This window comes from Poromitra crassiceps (genome assembly GCF_964638095.1).
Source record: "Poromitra crassiceps genome assembly, chromosome: 10".
Taxonomy (NCBI): domain Eukaryota; kingdom Metazoa; phylum Chordata; class Actinopteri; order Beryciformes; family Melamphaidae; genus Poromitra; species Poromitra crassiceps.
In genome coordinates this window covers 45,420,989-45,442,404 of record NC_139631.1, presented here as the reverse complement: position 1 = coordinate 45,442,404, position 21,416 = coordinate 45,420,989, and the positions used below count along the sequence as shown (strand labels likewise).

The 21,416-nt window shown below is 44.5% G+C and overlaps 1 protein-coding gene across 1 annotated transcript in view; it reads right to left on the bottom strand.

The window, feature by feature from the left end:
• Nucleotides 1-2,490, bottom strand: part of LOC310784099 (solute carrier family 12 member 2) — a gene marked incomplete at both ends in the record, with an annotated part of 45,071 nt that extends 42,581 nt beyond the window's left edge. Inside the window, 2 exons of the mRNA XM_083645075.1 lie at nt 653-1,033; nt 2,434-2,490. Coding sequence (XP_083501201.1) covers nt 653-1,033; nt 2,434-2,490 — 438 coding nt within the window. The remainder of the gene's footprint in view (nt 1-652; nt 1,034-2,433) is intronic.
• Nucleotides 2,491-21,416: the final 18,926 nt, after the last annotated feature.

Genomic DNA, 21,416 nt, shown 5'->3' with positions numbered 1-21,416 from the left:
CTTATGTAGCCCCGCCCACTTGACCCATTGTGTCACGACTTCCTGTTCAAAACGCCGGCTCTTTTACCTGCTCAAACTAGTCTGACTCACCTGGTCAAACCTAGTTTGACTCACATTATGAGTCAGACTAGGTTTATGAGTCACAGGAAGTGTAAACACAATCAGAACTTCCGATTGTGTTTATACTTCGTGTCAGTCTCTCAAGCCAGACTGTCTCTTCTACTATTAAGGTGAATACAGTATCAGTGGTTCCCATCCTTTTTTGTCTTATGTACCCCTTGAGCTGTTTTGCCATGCCAGTTAGTACCCCTCACGGATGCCAATAATACCTACTGTTCACTCATGTGTCTCCATGATTATCCTATATTTGTTCTATTAAACATTTAATATCTAACACAACTGATTAATAGATACAAATCATTTCAATGCCCAGACATCCAGGGTGTTTGGTGCTATGGTGCTGCTGAAGATGGGCTAGAACATTGAATTATCGTCAGCTGACTTTAATTGTAATCCCCAATCTTTCCATGTACCCCCTGCAAGCTGCTCTGCTCAAGTACGCCTAGGGGTACTTGTACCCCTGTTTGTGAATAACTGCTTTATATAGTCATTTTAGTAAGGCATGATCCCCAGAATGAAAACAGAGTGTTACTTTATCGAGTTCGTCATGCAGCTCCGACAGCGATGGTCTGGTCAGCTTCTCCCCGAAGGAGGCAGCGGTCTGCCGGTAGAAGTCTATGTTGGGCACGGCGTCGATGGTGTTGTGTCCGAAGGTCCGCATGTAGTAGGTGTTGGAGTGGGATTCGGAGACATGTGACTGGCCCGTGCCCGTGGAGTGGAGACTGACCGAGTCCGGCTGACTCTTGGTGTCCCCGTAGACGTCCGGCGGGAGGCCAATGTCCATGGCGCTGCCCAGCCCGCCCGGGTCCAGGAAGCCCACCACCCGGAACCGGCCTTTGGACTCCTCCGGGGGTTTGGACCCATCGCCCGGGCCCGGGGACGCACTGGAGGCCGCCTCAGTGACGGGATCCACCTGGAAGTAAGGGTGTGAAGAAAAGATCGATACACTTGAGCATGGTGATATTATGTTTGTTTGTATGAATGTTTAATGAATAGTTTACATGCAAAGATGTGGCAGTGATTCATTTAGTGTTGTGTTGAAACTCCCCCTAGATAGCAACGTTGTATCTTCAGCCATTTGACTCTATACCGCTCCAACATAAGAACTTTTTTTTACTCAGATCCTATGCATGGTGTGTTCTTTATAGTACTCCTCAAATGATATACCTCCCTGCCCTCCCCCTGCCTCCTCCGTCTCTGCTGATGATTGTATAACCTTCTTTGCAAAGAAGATGGATTACTTCAGGTCCTCCTTCCATCCTCCAGGTACTAACAATAGTACTCCTGACTCCAAACCTCCTTCTATGCTCCCTGTCCCTGGGTTTGCTTCCTTCTCTCCCCTCTCCCCCTGAGAAGTCCTTAAACTTGTCAGGTCTAACCGAGCCACCTCCTGTCCTCTTGATCCTATCCCTTCCTCTCTTCTCCAAACCATCTACACTGACATATCTCCCTTCCTCACTATCCTTATCAATTCCTCTCTGTCCTCAGGTCTTGTTCCGGCTACTCTAAATGCTGCTAGTCAAGCCTCTGCTTAAGAAACCCTCCCTTGACCCTACTGCTATCCAGAACTCCAGATGTGTCTCTCTTCTCTCATTGCTTTCTAAAACCCCTTGAATGAGCAGCTTCCGATCAACTTTCTCTCTATCTCTCCCAGAACGCCCTGCTGAACCTTCTGCAGTAACAGAGGCCCATCACACTGCTAAGGCCTCATCCCTCTCCTCTGTCCTTGTCTGACCTGTCTGCTGTTTTTGATACAGTTAACCAGCACATCCTTCTCTCCATTCTGTCTGACCTAGATGTCTCAGGATCTGCACACTCCTGCTTTGCTTCCTATCTCAGTCTAACCACTCATACCAGGTCTTATGGAGAGGATCCCTATCCAGATCCTGCACTCTTACCACCGGTGTCCCCCAGAGCTCAGTACTGGGCCCCTTGCTATTCCTTCTCTATATCAGATCTCTTGGCCATGTGGTCTCATCTCATGGCTTCTCATCTTCTGGTCCAGCACTTGCCATCTTCCGCCTAGACTACTGCTTCTTCTGGCCGGGCTACCTGCCTCTGACATCTGGCCGCTACAGCTCATTCAGAACGCTGCAGCCCATCTGGTGTTCAACCAACCTAATTATCTTGTGTTACTCCCCTCTTCCAGGACCTTCACTGGCTTCCCATCTCGGCATGCTTCAAATTCATGACACTGGTACTGGCCTACAGGGCAGTACACCAGACAGCTCCTCTGTACCTACAATCTATGGTCAGGTTCCAAACCTGACATTGTATTGCCAGATTCTAGCCTAGTCTAATACACAGCCCTACCTTAAAGCGGCTCTGTGGGGAGCCACCGGACTTCAAGGCGGGCTTCTGTGCCGACATGTCCGGCTTGAGATGTGAAGAAACCTCCGCAGGATTGCTGATGTCCCGGGAGAGGACCGGTTACCGGGAGAGGACCGGTTACCGGGAGAGGACTGGTAAAAAAAAAAAAAACGATGCTCCAAACCCAAACAGCAGCGCGGCAGCACTGGCATTTAGCAGCGAGCAGTCAGTGGAGGAGAACTGAAGTCATCAGAAGGAGATGCAAACAGGCACATGCAGACACATTCTCTGCTCTCCTCTGCTCAACTGCTCCAGGACGCACAAAGACCTGTGCGTAATAGAGATCAAGCGTTCTCTCTCTCTCTCTCTCTCTCTCTCTCTCTGTCTCTCTCTCTCTTTGCTCCCTATTCCTCAGACACCCCCTCTACCTCCGTCCATCCATCCACGAGTTGGCGAGAGTGACGTGCGCTCACTTGGTAACTCAAATGGCCTATTGTCATCGCTCTCTCTCTCTCTCTCTCTCTCTCTCTCTCTCTGTCGCTGTCTCTCTCTCTCTCTCTCTCTCTCTCTCTCTCTCACTCTCTCTCTCTCTGTGTGTTAGAGACATCCCAGCACGTCGGGAACACGCAGAAGAGGAGTAGGTGGAAGAAGAGAGGATGGATTGGTGACCATTACGCACCAAAGTCTGGCGTGGGTTTATGCGTATTTGGCAGAGAGAGAGAGAGAGAGAGAGAGAGAGAGAAGGGGGGGAGAGACCAGAATTCAAAAAATGTTATGAAGCTGAGTAGATCAACATCAGCACCACAGTGTGTTTTCTGTCAGGTCCATCTCATTAATGTCAAGTCTCAAGTCTAAATGTAGATTACCAAGTCAAGTCTCAAGTCATAATGTCAAGTCTCAAGTTTAAATGTAGAACAGCAAGTCAAGTCACAACAAGTCCAGAGAGTGCAGTATAAATTTAATAAAGAAACTAAATACGTAGGACTTTTCAATACAATATGTTTTAAATGGGATAAAAATTTGATAAGAGCATCATGAGTTTGATTTCTATCATCAGTTTCTACTTCAATATGTTATATCATTCCATACAAATTCAAGTCTGCTGGAACAAATCTCATCACACACAAGTCATTTACACAAAATATCTCAAGTCAAAACTTTTGAAACCTTTTCAAAGGAAAATGCCAAGTCAAGTCTCAAGTTGAGTCTAAATCATGACTCCAGTCTCAAACGTCAGAAAACGTTTTCTCACAGCTGGAGAGGACTCAAGGACAGTTCAACAAGGCAGAGGCGTCCAGAGACATGTGTGCACATGCATGTGTACGTGTGCATGTGTCTGTCTATGTCTGTGTGTGTGTGCGCACGTGCGCCAGTGTGTGTGTGTGTGTGTGCGCGCGCACGCGCACGTGTGTTCTGGTGGCATAAAACAAAGGCATTTGTCATCAGCACTGCTCTCCCTGACATACTGAGGCATTCATACAGAAAGAAGCCTGGTCAGGGGAGGAGTGTGTGTGTGTGTGTGTGTGTGTGTGTGTGTGTGTGTGGCCTGCAGCAACATTAGCATAGGAAACAACAGCTCTTTCTCTGTCAGATGCTTGACACCGGACAAACCATAAAACATCACAGAAACATGAAAGTATGACCAGAACCACCACAACTTCATTCAGGTTTATCAACCTTGGAAGCTTTCTCTCTGTGTTTGGGCTGGGCAATATATGATATCAATATCGTGATAGGAGAGTATATCGGCTGTGAATGAAATGCAACAAAGCTATCATCTGTTACGGCCACCTTTGAAAAGGCTCGCTTGGAGACCAATAACATATAAAGAAGGAATCAAAGAACGAGTTTGCAAAAAAGAGAGTCTTTGTAGCTCCTTTCACAACAATACAGACACAGGTCGGTTCTTTAGAACGGGCGCTTTTATTTCTTTTGGCATCTCTGATTGTGTCCACTCCTTTCTCTCTCTTTTATGCCTTTTACGCCATGCGCCTTGCGCCGTGAGAACTCGTTGGCCGCTTGTAGTGAAACAAGGTCCTTAAATCCTTGAAAGTCTTTTGACAGTCTGCTTAGACTTCAGATGTCAACTCGTTTTACAGTCTTGAAAGCAAACAACAGCTCTAACTTAGCGAGCTAATTGACAGCTATGCAGCCGCATGGCCACACTGCAGAACATACGGTCCGTCAACAAACTCCGTCGTAGCAGCACCAAAAACAAAAATTAGTTCCGCCTTGGAAGTGAGTGTAAAACACGAAGGAACATTAGTTCCTGAACTGAAACAAATACATTTTAACTCTTTTAACCATACTTCAAATCAATTATTATTTATTTATCGATTGAAACTATTCATCTATTTATTAAATTAAATTATTATCCAACACTAATTATGTAGCATGAATTTATAGCATCTGACGTTTTCAGCATTTTAATATAGCATTTTTAGCAGCATTTACAGTCTTTATTTTTCCAACTTGTAAAGTGTAGCTCTCTAGAACAAAACCAAAATAACAAAGGGGTCAGGTGGGACAGCCAAACAAAGCAAAAGAGCGGGCACACACTGGCCGGCGGACCAGGCACCACCCTAAACTACAAAACATAACCAACTAAACTGTATAAACAAAGCCGCGAAAACGTAACCACCATACCCACCTTTCCCAAAGTAAAGAAAGGATAAATCAAAGAAAGTAAATCAAAGTATCAAAACAAACCAGACACATGCTGCTGCCACCAGCATGTTGAGGTGTTGAGCTGAGAGAGGGAGAGAGAATGACTGAAGCTGCCACTATTTATGAATGAGCTCTATGATTAGCAGATGATGATCAGCTGAGTCCAGGCATAAGCAATGCCACTGGAATGGAGAGGAGGATCAGCTGAGCCAGGCATGAGCAGCAGAGTGGGATCAGCTTAGCAACCAGGCCTTAGCAACCAGGGCAGAACAACTAAGTGGAGCAGAGAGAACAATGTTAGGAGTGAGACACATACAATAAGGGGGAGCGCATCACATCATCTAGCTACCTAAGCAGGTACCTGCTTAACTCATTCCTGGCCATATACGTCTTTAACGTCTTATCAGGAGTTTGCCTCCCAGCCAAATACGTGTTTGACGTGTTTTTGTTTTTATTAGTGCTTACAGTAGTTCAAAGACTTCCCCAGCCTCTGACATGGTATCAGGTCCCTGGCCTCAAAGCCAAGCCGACAACACATGAACAAACAACTACGCAGCTGTTGTTTTGAAATGGGGGAGGAGGAAATAACAGAAAACGGAGAAACGCTGCCTGTTGCAGAGTAGGAGAAACGCCATTGAAACGCCCCTCGGCGCGCTGCGCTGGTCGCCTTGCTGCAGGGCAGGGAACCTGGATGAGTTGTTCGTGGTAGTCAAACCCGTGACCAACATGATCGCTCCGGTTCCAGCGGTGTGGTCCCAAACCCAAGCCGGACCCCGTTCCTGTGTCCCAGCCCGAACGAGAGGAGGAGGAGGAGAACGAGGAAACCACAGAAACAGACAGGAGCCATTTTTCATAGCGCATTTGCGCCGTGCAAAGACCCGCCGGGATTAAATTGAAAGTGACTATAGGCTCTTTCAAACACAGATCACGCAAAATTGTAGTTCGGGAAGCCCGTAAAGCTTGGCAGCCTCGCCACACATTTTGTTGTTGATATATATGCATTGCCAACGATGCAGAGGCAGAGGAGGCTAGACGCTGATCTCAGACCAGTTTGGTGTTCTCCTCCTATGCTAATTTGCGGGGAGATCAATAGTGTTCCCTGGGAAGGAGGTGCGATCCAGCAGCAGCTGTGGACAGAACTCTCTCTCTCTGTGTGTGTGTGTGTGTGTGTGTGTGTGTGTGTGTGTGTGTGTGTGTGTGTGTGTGTGTGTGTGTGTGTGTGTGTGTGTGTTGATGTTACTCTACTGCTGCAAGGCTGCTTTGGATAAAAGTGTCTGCTAAATGACGAAATGTAATGTAATGTAAAGAGACACACATGGGCCCCGCACACACACACTGTACTCACTCACACTGAGTAAACTGTATTGTTGAATGTAAAAAAAGCACTTCATGTATATATATATATATATATATATATATATATATATATATATATATATATATTTTTTGTCATTTGTGTCATAACGAATAATATTTACATGTCTGATGTCAATACAGTTCAAAATAAAATAATTGAGAGCGAGTTCTGCCTGAGATTGTGTCCTTTACAAAAATGCCTTTTTCTCCAATTTCTCTTCTCAGAGGCTACGTTTACATGGACAGTTTCAATTCTCTTTAACCCAGAATTCGATCCCAATCCTCTTCAAATTTATCTTGTAAACACCTAAAGCAGAATGAAAACGGCCAATTCGATGTGAAGTCAAATTCAATGTAAGGGGGTGGTGTAGTTCGTTTCTCAATGCGATTGAAGTATTTTTCTATACATGTGAACGCTCTTTCCTCTACGATCCTCTCTAACTCACTGCAGTCTTTCTGCGCATGCCCGTTCCGGCTTTCATCGCCCGTTGATGACGCGCGCGAGGATGATGATGTACCGTAAATTCCGGACTATAAGACGCACCGGTCTATAAGCCGCACCTTCAAAGGTGACTATTTTTTTCTTCTATAAGCCGCACCGGTCTATAAGCCGCGGGTGTTTTGATGTTTAATTACCATATGTAAGGCTTCGTGCACAGAGGGGATTGTCGGGAAACAGATGGCTGTTTGGGGAAGCTCCCATTTATTAACATTTCAACAAAACAAAAGTCAGGTCACTAATCCCCAGACAAAATCACACATTGTGGTATTTTTTGTTTTTTTTACAGTGCACACAGTGTCCGCGGTGTGGTGAAAAGAGGGCAAGAGAGGAAATTAAAACAGAAGTGGATTTATAGTTAGAAAGAGTGCTAAAGAAGAGAGAATTCCGTTTTTTATTTTTTTATTTTAGTTACTCACAGTACTATTGACCAGTCCAACTCAAAAGATATTCGGCAGTTTCACTTTGAGCTCTTGTTCCGCCGCTGGGCACACAGTGTCCGCGGTGTGGTGAAAAGAGGGCAAGAGAGGAAATTAAAACAGAAGTGGATTTATAGTTAGAAAGAGTGCTAAAGATAGTCCGGTCTGGTTATGACGAGTCTCGCTGGGTACAGTACGCCAAAGCGATATCCATTGACTCGATGATGCTGTTGTATGTTGCGCGTTTCTGTTGCACCAACGCGGAGAGGTCCTGCCGGGACGAAAAAGCGCGTACCCTCCCAGGTGAGGGGCTTCTTCCCCGCAGCCTGGAGGATGAGTTGACGGTCGGGCCAGCGGAGTAGGCAGATGAAGATGGCCCTCGGTGGCAGGCCGGGGTCTGGACGTGGCCGAGGCGCCCGGTGTGCCCTGTCCACCTCTGGTGGTTTCTCGCCTTCCTTCAGGTCCAGGATGTAACACAGGATTTTGCCACAAAAGCGTCCATGTCACCAATCTCAGCTCCTCTTTTACATTGATCAGGCGAATGTTATTTCTTTTACTCCTGCTGATTAAGTCATCAACCTGCGTGTGCAGGGTTTCGATTTTGCATTTTATCCATTTTCGGACTCACTGTGTTGTTTTTGTCCTCCAGTGCGCGGATGCGCTTTTCCGCATTATAAACTCTGTTCACGGTTGCCTTAGTTTCTTTAGTGAGTGAGTGGATGGACTTCTGCACGTTTTCAAACTTGTTTTCAAGCTGCTCAAAACCTCTGAGCGATGTCGGACTTAATCGATAGTGTTTCACGGAGTAAAAGTTTAGCCCAAGCGTGTATCTCCAGCCTCCAGCAGGTGAGTCATTTCCTCATTCATGGCGTGATTGCTTCGTCTTTTTCTTTCTGCTTACCTGTGTTGTGTTATGTTATGTTATGTTGTTAAAAGAGGGCAAGAGAGGAAATTAAAACAGAAGTGGATTTATAGTTAGAAAGAGTGCTAAAAAAGAGAGATTTTTTTTTTTTTTTGGAAAAAATCCATAGATAAGACGCACCGTTATATAAGCCGCAGGGGGCAAAAAAGGCCAAAAAACGGGAAAAAAGCCGCGGCTTATAGTCCGGAATTTACGGTACATAAACCGCGACAAGATGGCGAATTCTGGTATCATCGGTCTGTTGCTACTGAAGCAGCAGTATGATAACCACTTTTTGCGGCTTATTCTTCGTCTGTTGAGGAGGAACAGGGAGATAGGAAACCGTCGAAGGATTCTAAGAAGGGAGGCAGACGACCTATCATTTGCGAACAGCAGATTGTTGATTCAACGACTGCGGTATCTCAGCCCCATACCGCATCCCAGTCGCAAGGACAGACGGATGTGGATGAAAGTGCGCAGCAAAGACTGGTGGACCCGAGTTGTGTTGACTGAGTTCACAGACGTCGAGTGGAAAGAAAACTTTCGGTTGACCCGCAGATCCTTCATGAACCTCTGTGACCTGGTGCAGGGCTTCATGTCTCCTGCTGAAGCTACCGTCCGTGCACCCATCCCTCTTCATATGCGTGTGGCCATTGTCCTGTACAGGCTTGGTAGTTGTGCCGAGTATCGCCTTGTTGCAAACCAGTTTGGTATTCACAAAGCCACGGTTAAGAAATTCACGTACATGTTTTGCAAAGGCATGGTACAAGGAGGACTATTGAAGGACATGATCAAGATGCCAAACGAAGAGGAGGCACTCGAAATAGCCAGGAGGTTCGAGGCCTCGCATCACCTTGCTCAAATATTTGGCCTGATCGATGGTAAGTAGGCTATTCCCCTTTACTTTTTGATGCATCTTATTTCTGCTCATGTGCTTCGCTGTATAGAGTTCTGTTTGAGTCGTCACACACATGCACTTGGTTCTGTAATTTGGGGCCCTGAGTTTGCAATGAAGTTTGTTTGATTATTTATTTAGGTACACACATTCCAATCCTTGCTCCTTCTGATGGCTACCGAGATTTCGTTAATCGAAAAGGCTGGACTTCCTACGTCCTCCAGGCCGTTGTGGATGACAGATTCATGTAAGTATTTTCTTCATGGGATGTTCATATTCAAAACCGGAAGTTCACTGCGTGTGACGTGTACATATGTTAATATGTTTCAAAGCGATATTCCCAGTTACATGGGCAACTGGAGGAGTTTCTCCATTTACAGATTTTTTTTGAGTATGCACATCCATTGAAAACGTATATTTACATCAGAAGAACCTGTCACTTGATGATTGAAATTATTTGTGTCTTATAGTTTCAGGAGCATCAGCTGCAAGATGCCAGGTTGTGCCCATGACTCCATGGTTTTTCAGAACTCTGACCTCTTCCGAAGAGCTCACCTGCTGCCGCAGGTAAGCGTTCAGACACCATAGCTAGTATACATGCATACATACGTGTACCGGATGTGAAATGTGCACGGTGCCTGTCCCAGGAGTGTAATGGTAGCGGTGTAGCAGAGGAAGTGAAACTTGCCCCTTGATGAGACGCCTTGGCTGGTAGGGCCAAGGAAGATCTTCTTTGGCTCTCTCGGCCAAGGCGCTTACCTCATAAACGAAAGGTTGAGGGTTCAAACCCAACCCTGGGCAAGCCCTTTTACAGGGGTTACACATGCATACTATCATCACATTTTGCACGCCTTGCTTCTCAAAATCATTAAACATGTTCACATTTAGTCTGTATTAAACTTGGGAACCAGAAATTGATTTCACAAAGGTAAAATATATATACTCTATATCTCTTTTCAGGGTATCAGGAACATCGAGGGGGAGGATGTCCAGCTGCAAATAGTAGGCGACCCTGCCTACCCACTCCTGGATTGGCTGATTAAAGGGTACCAGACATCCCCTCACCTGACTCCAGAACAGGAATCCTTCAATGTGTATCTGAGTTCTGTTCGTGTTGGGGTTGAGCAAACGTATGGTCTACTCAAGTCAAGATTTCGTGTTTTGCAAAAGAAGAGTGAATTTCACTACACATTTGCCCCATACATGATCGCTACCTGCTGTGCCCTGCACAACTACTGCCAAAAAGAGAGAGACCAGGGGAATCCCAACTGGCAGGATGAGATCGACCCTCTGCAGTATCCTCAGCCTGTCCAAGCAGCTAACAGGAATCCTCTTGCCAACAGCACCAGGGCAAGGCGGGCACTGACGCTGCATATGGTGCAACACTTCCCTCTCCGCACCGGACACTTTCATTAGCTCAACAAAGAGCTGCCACGCCAACCACAGACACATACCACACTAGCTGCCAGCACACTTCTTCAATCAAGCTCTATGGAGATAGTCACCTAGTGAACCTCATTCTGTCTTAGACTCACAGAAAAACAATGAAGTTCTTAGGAATGAACACTTTAGTTCAGCTAGTGCTAAAATATTTGTTGATAACAGATCCTTGAAAAAACACATGAGACTTCACACAGGAGAGAAACTATTTAACTGCTCAGTCTGTGGTAAAGGTTTTAGTCGTAAATCAAACTTGAAGACACACGTGATAGTCCACACAGGAGACAAGCAATTTAATTGCTCAGTCTGTGGTAAAGGAGACTTAAAAAGACACATGATAGTCCACACAGGAGATAACCAATTGAATTGCTCTCTCTGTGGCAAAGCTTTTGGTTATAACAGCGACTTGAAGAGACACATGATAGTCCACACAGGAGATAAACAATTTAATTGCTCAGTTTGTGGTAAAGGTTTTGGTCATAAAGTAAACTTGAAAAAACACATGAAAATCCACACAGGAGAGTAAACTAATTCAGGGTTCCCCTGTTCATGGAAAACCTGGAAAAGTAATGGGATTTCAAAATATTTTTTTCCAGGCCTGGAAAAGTCGTGTTATTTGTAAAATCCCTGAAAGCTTCGGAAAAGTTATGACATTTTGTTGTGTGTAATGAAATTGTTACAGCAATTTTCCTGTGGATAACCTTCCTTGTAATGTAACATAATGGCAAATGTATTCTCTGTAGCTGTTAACGTAACGCAGGTCCAATATGTGTCAATTTGAGTGCTTCACAATATTTGTATGGAAAATTCCTGTTTTAGTTCAATGGCTTCCATAATGCAGTGACACAGAAGCACTAAAAACCAATATAAATAGCAGCTGTGTCCTATTTGTCTATAGTAATAATTTCTGGTATTGATTCGGAGTCACACCTTACTTTTTTTTAAATTCAGGGTTCACTCTGGTCCTTGAAATCCTCGAAAGTTTGTGAATTTGATACAAATCATCAAGGCCTTAAAAGCTTGTGAAAATAAGCATGGGTCATTGAAATTGCTTGAATTGAAAAATGTGTATGATTTATTGAACAACCATAAATAACACAAAAATACTGCCAGTACAAATTTCAATGCAAATCTCTGAACAAGAAAGTTTCTATCAGGCAAGGCACATGAGAAAAACCTGAGTGTTTGGTGGGTTTCACATTTGTTACAGTAGCACACACATAAAACATGTTCAACTCAGAGCTTGTGTAACTAATGAGCTTCAATAATAACACTTGAAATAATAATTATAATGATTCATTCAACAACCATTAAAGACATTACAAATTAGTGCAAATCTCTGTAATACTGGTACATTCGGAGACAAAAAAAACGTTTTCTATAAAGAGTAAACAAGAGTATATTTGGAGAAATATTTTTTCTGTGAAACAAGGCAGTGTAAACAAGAGTATTTGGTGGGCAAACATTGGAACATAAACAGCAATAGTTCTCAAAACGAACATATGGGCCCCTATTCTCCCACAGGCCTTGGGCGCTAAAACGGGCCTTAAACGCAAAAAAACGTGTCTTGCGCCTGTTTTGGGACGATATCAATATGGCTTTACGCTGCCAAATGCGCTTTAGGCCGAATGGGCGTGGCGCAGTCCCAGAATGGGCCAAAGTGGGCGTGTCGGCGCTAAATACCGGCCTACTGATATCTTCCGACCTGGCGTAAATTTAGCGCCTTGCGCTTTTGAAAAGCAGGCCTATTCAGTGCAGCCAGTTGCGCGGAGCGCTCCCCTCTGGCTCTCTCCCTCCCCTCTGGCTCTCTCCTCTGTCACCCTTCTCTGTGTCACTCTCTCCCTCTCTCCTCAGTCTGACAGGCACAATACGACTGTCTCTCTCTGACTCCCTCGCTCAGACAGACACAACACACGTCCTATAGGAAATAGCAGTTATAAGTTCACTGCCTGTGAATGTCCCAGCATGCAATTGGGTACTCCATTTCGCTACTAAATAGCAACCAAATGAGGCGAAATAGATATAAAAGGTTGATCTAAAATAATGTGTAATGGTAACACAGCCTGCAATTGTAGAACATTTCAATATTGGACCAAATAAAACATCGAAATTAAAACACCACCCTAAGTGAAACATATATGTCCTCCTGGGCCTATATATATCCCTTGTCGATTAAACGTGATGAACGCGCTTCTACTGTCATGTGCTATACTGTGATGTCCGCTCCAATAACTTCGCCCTACTTCACATTTAGTTTTACAATAAAAACACATTTATGCAATGACTTTACATAATGTAGGGTATATTTATGTGCATCATTCTACCTGCAGCAGGGGAGAGAAAACAATATCGTTCTGGACAAACTTTCACCAATATAAAATGAATCTCATCATATAGGGATAGGCTATATTTTTCTAGCTGATGCCTTTAGAACATTCTTTTCACTTTGATCTTGCTAGTGTAGCGTATTTACATGCTTGCAGTATTTAAACTGCAGTTAGATTGGTTTGAGAAGCATAATAATATGGAATAATAGCCTATAATGGAGACAGACAGACTGGATGAAGGGAGGGGGGGGGGGGGGCAGAGCGCTTGGCTTTCGTCAGGTTTTGCGGGACCACTGGAATTAGAGCTAAAAAGGCAAGCGTGCGATTCGTTTATTGCACTTATCCAATGAGCATGACGGTGCATAATTTTACGCTTAAAAGGCGTGGTTGTAATGCTTTAGGCTGCGTGTAGCGCCAGCATGACGATATCAAGTGCGCTGGTCCACGCCCACTGATTTGCGCTGCGCCAGGCGCTCGGCCTAGAAACAGCGCCGATGCAACGATAGGGGCCATGGTTTTTCTCAGCCCTGAGTAAAGTGGCAGTAAAAAAAGTAAACGTAAAACAGGAATCAAGTGCAACTTCCAAGTGAAAGCAAGTTTTGGAATGTAAACATGTTCTCTTTCTCACCTAGGGAGCAGCACACACATAAAGCATGCCCAACTCAACTTGAGGCCTACTCAAAAAACTAGGTTACCTATAACTAAACTAGGATGGAGGTGAACCGATATCCTCCAAATCTTCAAGAAAAGAGTACTCAGACTCGGCTTGCGGGTTCTCATTCTGTCGCTCAGCATTTGGGGGCTCTGAATGTGGGTATTGGCGCTGGTATGGTCGCTGTGTGGGGACATTTTGAAATTGGGAGTGTTGTTGATATTGCTGGTGTGGAATGTGTGGATACGTGTGATGTGCGAATTGGGGAGGGGGACCAGGGTGTGCGGGAAGTGGTTTTGGGATAAGACGGTCCATCATCATCATCATTAGACGCTCAGTGGACCTTGCATTGCCGTCGATACTTGCCACCAGATTCTCCTCTTGTTGTTGTTGTTGAGCTTGGCGCCTCTGCTCTTGCTGCTCTCTGCGCTGTTGTTGCTCCTCGAGCCATCGGTGTTCTCTCTCCTGCATCTCCTCCACCAGCGTTTTCTGGTCCTCTGACCAGCCTCGCAGAGCCTTCTCGTATCCAGATGTGGCTTTGGCCATCTTCTTTCCTGTACAAAAAGTTTGTTTACTCAGTTAGCAGATGTTGTGGGCATGTATTCGAAATAACATGCCTGTACTTTGGGACATAGTTCTGTCAATTTGGGCCCAGAGTCTGCAACGAAGATCGTCTTTATTATATTAGTTTTAAACTTACGTTTTGTTCCTGTGGGCTGAGCACATGGGGCATCACCACCATCGTCATCTTCGGTGAAGGCACCAGGTCTACAAGCTGCCTGAGTCGAACCACCAGCCTGGTAGTCAGTGGAGGAACCAGGTCTACGAGCTGCCTGAGTCGAACTACCAGCCTGGTGGTCAGTGGAGGAACCAGGTGTAGCTGGCTGCTGGATTGACTCAGAGCTGTCGTCTTCCTCTGAAATACAATGAATGGAGAATTGTAAATCATACTATACTATTATTATTTACTATACTATTGTGTAGCTGACGCTTTTGTCTGAAGCGACTAACCAAAATAGGTAGATATATATGAATGTACTTTTGTATCTGCACAGCCAAACTCCAACAGACTGGAGGTTTGGAAGTGTGCTTTTCTTTCAGGGGCAGGTCCCTTAGCCTTTGACCTTCCTGGGCCTCACTGCAAGGCAGCAGTATCGTAACCCTGATGGGGGTGCTGACGGGTGCTCCACCTTGCCCAAGGATGACCCGGAACTATAGTAGGGCAGGGGCGTTCAACTCCCTGAGGAGAGTACTGAGGACAGTACAAACCCACATATCCACAAACACCATAAATCAATCATAGTTCTGATCCTGCACACACACACAACCTGCAGGCTACAGTAGTATTAGGGAGGTTGTTGTTGTTGTAGTAGCCTATTCCCTTTTTCACGAAGGTCTAAGTAGTAACGTTTAATAGTGGGACTAGTAGCAGTAGTAATAACTTAGCTAGCTAGCTATCTAGCTAGCACACCACGTAGCTGTGTAAAAGGCTAACCTGATATGCTGTTGTCGTTCGTCTCAACTGATTCTGTCTCAAACCGAAGTCGACTCCATGCACGTCTGCTGTAGCCATTGGCCGTCCTCCCAGCACGCGGGCCATTTCATCGAAAAATTGGAATTCAGAGGGATCTGAGCCGCTCTTGCTGTTCTGGGCTTTCGCCTTGTTGTACAACTGCTTCAGGGTCTTCCAGCGGTTGTGTACTTGTTTAGAGTCCCTATCAAAACCTCCTCCTAGCATTTTTTCGGACACAGTTTGGTAGATTTCTGTGTTTCGATACTTTCGCCCATCCAGCCGTAGCATGATGTTGAACTCTTCTAAAGTTGTAATCAAATAAATAGTTTCTGCTCGGGTCCATCTCTTGCTTTTCGCCATCTTCTCATCTTGTCGCGGTTTATGTACGTCATCAACGGGCGATGAAAGCCGGAACGGGCATGCGCAGAAACACCGCAGTGAGTTAGAGAGGATTGAGATTGGATACTATTTTCTCTTGTAAACTCGCAGGAAATAATGATCAATGCGAATGATTTGATTTGAATGATTTCATTTCGAATTAAAAGGCCTCATGTAACCGTAGCCAGAGAGACCTTTTTGGTGAAAACAGGGTGTATATAAATGGCTATAAGTAGAGTACAGAACATGCTAAAAGCTCACTTTTTTTTCTGGTGAACCCAGAGACGTACATCTTCATTTTGAGGTATTGCAAATCACTTTGGTGCTAATAGATAATTTACTGTGGGTCTTGAAAGATGACCAACAATTATGAAAATCTTTGGCCTGAGCTAAATATTGGCAGTCCTAAACTGGCCATGAATGAGTTAATGAGGTACCTGGTTTTAATATAGGAATTGGTTTCAGACGTCCTCAAGGTAGCATCGCACGCTGGAGGCAGCCAGACAGAGTTTTCCCCTGCCATCATGCATTTAGAACCTTCCCCGAAATGGAGGGTGGCAGTGGCAACTCCGTCTCTGTGTCTGTGTGTGTGTGTGTGTGTGTGTGTGTGTGTGTGTGTCTGAGCTGACGTTCAATGACTGTCTCGCTGTCCAACCCGTTCTCACTCTGAGCGCGTCGCATATTGACGCTTTGTCCTGTCCCTTGTGCGTCGCTTGTTACTAACATGTACCCTTGAGCGACACATGAAACGACTTGGGCTTTCCGACTAAACTCAATGCAAACCCATGGAAGTCATCTTTGACGCTTATGGCAACTGCTCCCCTATTAGCCTAACTGCTCCACCATTAGTCAACTGCTCGCCCATTAGGGTCTGGAGGAGCTAACCTCTCCCAGACCCTAACCCTAAACCTAACCTCTCCCACCCCATGCCTAAACCTAACCTCTCCCAGACCCTAACCCTAACCCTAACCTCTCCCACCCCATGCCTAAACCTAACCTCCCCCAGACCCTAAACCTAACCTCTCCCACCTCCCACGCCTAAACCTAACCTCCCCCCAGACGCTAATGGTGAGCAGTTGACTAATGGGCGAGCAGTTAGGCTGATGGGGGAGCAGTTGCCATAAGCGTCAAAGTTGACTTCTATGGGTTTGCATTGAGTTTAGTCGGAAAGCCCAAGTCGTTTCATGGGTCGCTCAAGGGTACCATGTTAGTAACAAGTGGCGCATAAGGGACGGGACAAAGCGTCAATATGCTACGTGGTCGGAGTGAGAACGTGTTGCGCTGTCAACTCGAGGCTCACGTTGAAGTATAATTCAAGCTGTAGCTTGACTTGCCTAACGTTAGCTAACAGCCTGACATCACCAGAGCCCTTCACTAATGCATCTGCCAGAGCAAAACATGAGCTCGCACAGATTCATCAGGCTACTAGCTAGCAGTGTCCTGATTCCAGTCAATTAGGATGCTTCCTACTATCGGTCAAAAGTGATTTTTTTGTTTGCATTAGCGGGAGGTTCCTATCTGGAGGAAACCCCAGGGGAGCACAGGGAGAACATGCACACTCCAGACAGACCCATTCAAAAGTGACTTTCCTGACACTGTACAAACCACTATCTGCACTAAAATTAAGTAATATTTGTTACTGACGATGACGACGAATGAAAAGAAAGTGACAGTGTTAGATTGTTATTTTTGCTAATTTTTTTCTTAAAGGATAATTCATTTTTTTTTACAACCTTGACCACATTTTGAGCTTGGTTTATGTTATCCTGGTCACCCAGAACCAACATTTCTGAAAATGATTCAGTCTAGAGCTAGAATGCGCCGCACAACGGCCTGGAACAGAGGCCGATAGGGCATGTGCTATCCGAGCATTTACGTCCATGTAAATAGCTTATTTTCTGCCACATAGCGGCTCATATCCTTATTATATCATAGAGACAATGAGAAGATGAACGTTGTATTTACCTTGCTGCAGCGTGCACCCAGTCTCTGTCTGCTGTCTGTCACATTGGTAGAGACAGAAGCTCCCGTTGCTCCTCAGTTTGTAATTCAAATAAATACGGGCGTCCATCAAATTCAAATGCATCGTCCATATTCTCAAAATCAGATAATTATCCACGGTGTTTACTCCACATGAAACATGGCGGCTTGATCCACTGCAACTGAACTCTCAAAACTCTCAACGGATGTGAAACTCTCAGGGACTTGCTGGCTGAGAGAGGTAAATAGAGTGGCTGACATTTATGCCAGAATCATATAAAATAAGCATGATGAGCTGCTGCGGCAGAAAATACGCTACAGGGCTATTCAACTAAATTGTTCAGGGGGCCACATTGTTAGAAACCTAAGGGGTCGGGGGTCGGACCGTTCCCTGAGGTATTAATCCCATTATAATGTATGTACTGTACACTTCACACAACGCGCCGCCACAATTTTCCAAACTTGCATTTCACTACATTGCAAAAGTAGCTTAAAGTCCCTGGAAACCAGAAATATTTTATTATTATTTAGCATTTTGAGTTCATCACATCACAGGAATCTATGTTAATAAGCCACCAGCCAAATTTGAACGATGATGAACGTCGCAAAGTATATAAATTTAGGTTTGACAGTCATGCCAAAAGTCATGAGAATCAATTATATTTTAGAGTGTATTTTCTCCCGCGGACTGTGTGGGCGTGTCCCGTGTGTGTGCGTGCGTGCAAGACTACAGGTCTCCGAGAGAGAGAGTGAGCACGAGAGAGAGGGGGGGAGGGAAACGGAGAAAGAGAGATCGAGTGCGTGTGTCGAACACACACACCGTGTGTGTGTGTGTGTGTTCGTTGCTCGGAGAGGGAGAGACTGTTGCTCTCTCTCTCACTAGTCGAGAGAGAGAGAGAGAGAGAGAGAGAGAGAGAGAGAGAGAGAGAGAGAGAAGCATAGCGCTCGGCACACAGAGTGGGAGGGAGAGACAGACACTGAGCGAGCGCTGTCACTGGGGGCAAAGAACGGACAAAAGGAGAAGGGCGAGTTGCGCGCGTGTACAAAGGTTATATAGAGCTTATGACGTCATAAGCTCCTGCATTTTAGCACCTCGCGCACTGCTCTCTTCAATGAAGAAGTACCTTGTAGAATCTTGTAGAAAAGTGTCGATTTTAAGGCTTTGGGTTGAAAGTAATGTATAATAATTTCTGGGACACATAATTACTAACATAAGACCTAAATAACATAGTTAGAACGTTTTTGTGGATTTTGGTTTCCAGGGACTTTAATTTTCATTTAAAAGTGCTTAATTTCTGTGCAACAAAAGCTGCGCTAAAGCCCCAAAAGTAAACACATTTGAAACAAATCTAAGTATTCTACAACCCATGTCAGACATTTTAAATATAATTTGGTCAATTCTGACCTCTCTTATAGCTACACCACAGCATTGTAAACATTTATAGTGCATCAGGAAAGGAAAACAACTGTAAACATTCTTTCTTGTTTAGAACCGAGCACAGTATTAAATACTGAGTAACTCATGAAAAACTATTAATATTGCATTTTTTGTGTTTTGCTCTATACGTCGCATTGTAACATTGTATTGCAGCAAGAAAGGAAAACTACTGTAAACATTTTAATCATATTTTTTGTTTAGAACCTAGCTAGCTACAGCACACATCTCCTGAAAAATAATTTATAATGCATCTTTCTTGATTAGCTACATCACAGCGCCATCTCCTGAAAAACATTAATATTGCACCTTTCTTGTGGCTACATCACAGCATCTCCTGAAAAACATTCATAGTGGATCTGACTTGTTTAGCTCACTTTAGCTAGATCACATCTGAAAAACGACCAGTCAGGTGTAATAAGTAAGTTTAATCATAAAAAAGAAAAAGAAAAGAAAAAAACATTTATTTTTATTTTTATTTTTTAGAACTCATCCGCCGGATTCGGATTTGGCCCGCGGGCCGCCATTTGGATAGCCCTGCGCTACAGGACGTAATGCATGATTACCACCTGCCCTATCGGCCTGACGGCCTCTGTTCCAGGCCGTTGCGTGTGGCGTTCTAGTTCTTTAATACACCATTTTCAGTCTAGTTCTTTAATACACATTTTCAGAAATTTGTAAAGTTGTAAAACATAAATCCAGATGGAAATAAGGTCCAAGTTGTAAAAAACAGAATTCTCCTTTCAGCGAGAGCTTTTGCTCCGCCATTAAACGGAAGTTTTGGGGCTAGTTTCATTCTTCTTCGTCAGTTAGCAGGGTCGCAAGGTATAATGATCCCACCCAAGGAAGTGAAGGAACCATTGCATGCTTCCTTGAAAACCTGCCAAAATAGGTACCTAGAAAGGTTGCAAATAATGTATACCTGTTTCAGACAGCCCAAAAATTAAAAATTACAACTTCCTCCCTAGAAATGCTATGGGTCAATTCTTTGTGTTTCAGCCACAGTTTAGTTTGGTTTAGTTTAGTTTATTTCGGTCAATTTAACATGTATAATTCAATACAGTTGTTATTATAGGCTATCATGAAAGAAAGCAAACAAAAAAATTAAAAGGGTGCCCTATTGTCGTCCTACAGGCGCTATCGCTTGCGCACCGGTTTGTGCGCCTCATATGCTATCTTCCCTGCCTCTTCGGCAAGGACGATAACAGTCCACCTCGCGCAGGTGCCAATTTGCGTTCCAGGTGTTATGCCAAGTTTTGCACCCCCGCCGCCAAATGCATCCCCACCTCACGGGAGCATATTGTAATGATTTATACAGAAACGTAACGTAAGTATACTGTATACAGTAATTGTCTAGGTAGACGTGACACCCCTGTTTTTAAGTTAAAACAGCCCCAAAATATGGTGGGGATGCAATTCTCAGCGGTGGTGCGGAACTTGGCATGGCACCGGCCACAGGCACAAATTGGGGGGCGTGCCAAGTCACCTGTGCCCCGCAAAATGCCAGCGCGCAAACGGGATTTGGGCAGTTTTAACCATCAGAATTATTCACAGGTGTGGCCAGGGAATGCCTGGGCTTTACATCAATCAAATCTATCAGATTCCCATCTCGCAGTCCCTTTAATACAGTTTGCGCAATGCATGCTCCTAATTCATCCATATTTGGATATCTCACAACACATCACATTATATAAATTATATTATATAAAACATCTGGGATTTGATGCAATTTGGGTTATTTTGTTGACTGGAAAATAGAAACGTGTTTGCAACGGGGAAACATGGACATTTGATTGACAACATTGCAAGTAAGCTACAATGTCCACGTTTTCTCGAATAATTTCCCATTAACCCCTCTTTGCAATCTGATAAAAGTTTTTCTGTGAATTGATTGCCTCACTGAATAATCTGCTTGTTACCCAATTTTAGCAGCAGAATTTGATGTCCTGGCGTGGCACCTCCGTGCGTAATGACCTATCCAAAAGCACTGCGCTCCGCAGTGTGGAGAATAATGGTGCATTCAAACGCAGCGGGGTATTTTGGCGCTAAGAGGTGCTTTTCAGAGCTCTTAGCTCAAAGAATTGTGCGCATGTAGACGATAGCAGAATGACAGCTGTGTCCCCGCATTTTGCGCGGACACGCCTGGTTTGACATGTGGCACGCCTACCCCATGCACGCGCAGTATAATTATAACAGACATAGAGGTATTTACTGCGGCACGCCCCCATTTTGCACTGTGCTCGGCGTTAAACAGCGCAGGTATCAAACACAAACAAACAAAATATATATATATATATATGCGAAAATGAATGGAGGAAAATTCCTTTGTGAGTATGCCTAAACCGGAAGAGGCCGTGACTTTGGCACTCTTTATGGTGATACGACATATCTTGGTTTTAAAGGGTGAATTACAGTAAAGTGATGTAATTTTCTGAACTTATCAGACTGTTCTAGCTGTTCTATTATTTGCCTTTGACCACTTAGTCATTATTTCCACATTACTGATGATTATTTATCAAACATC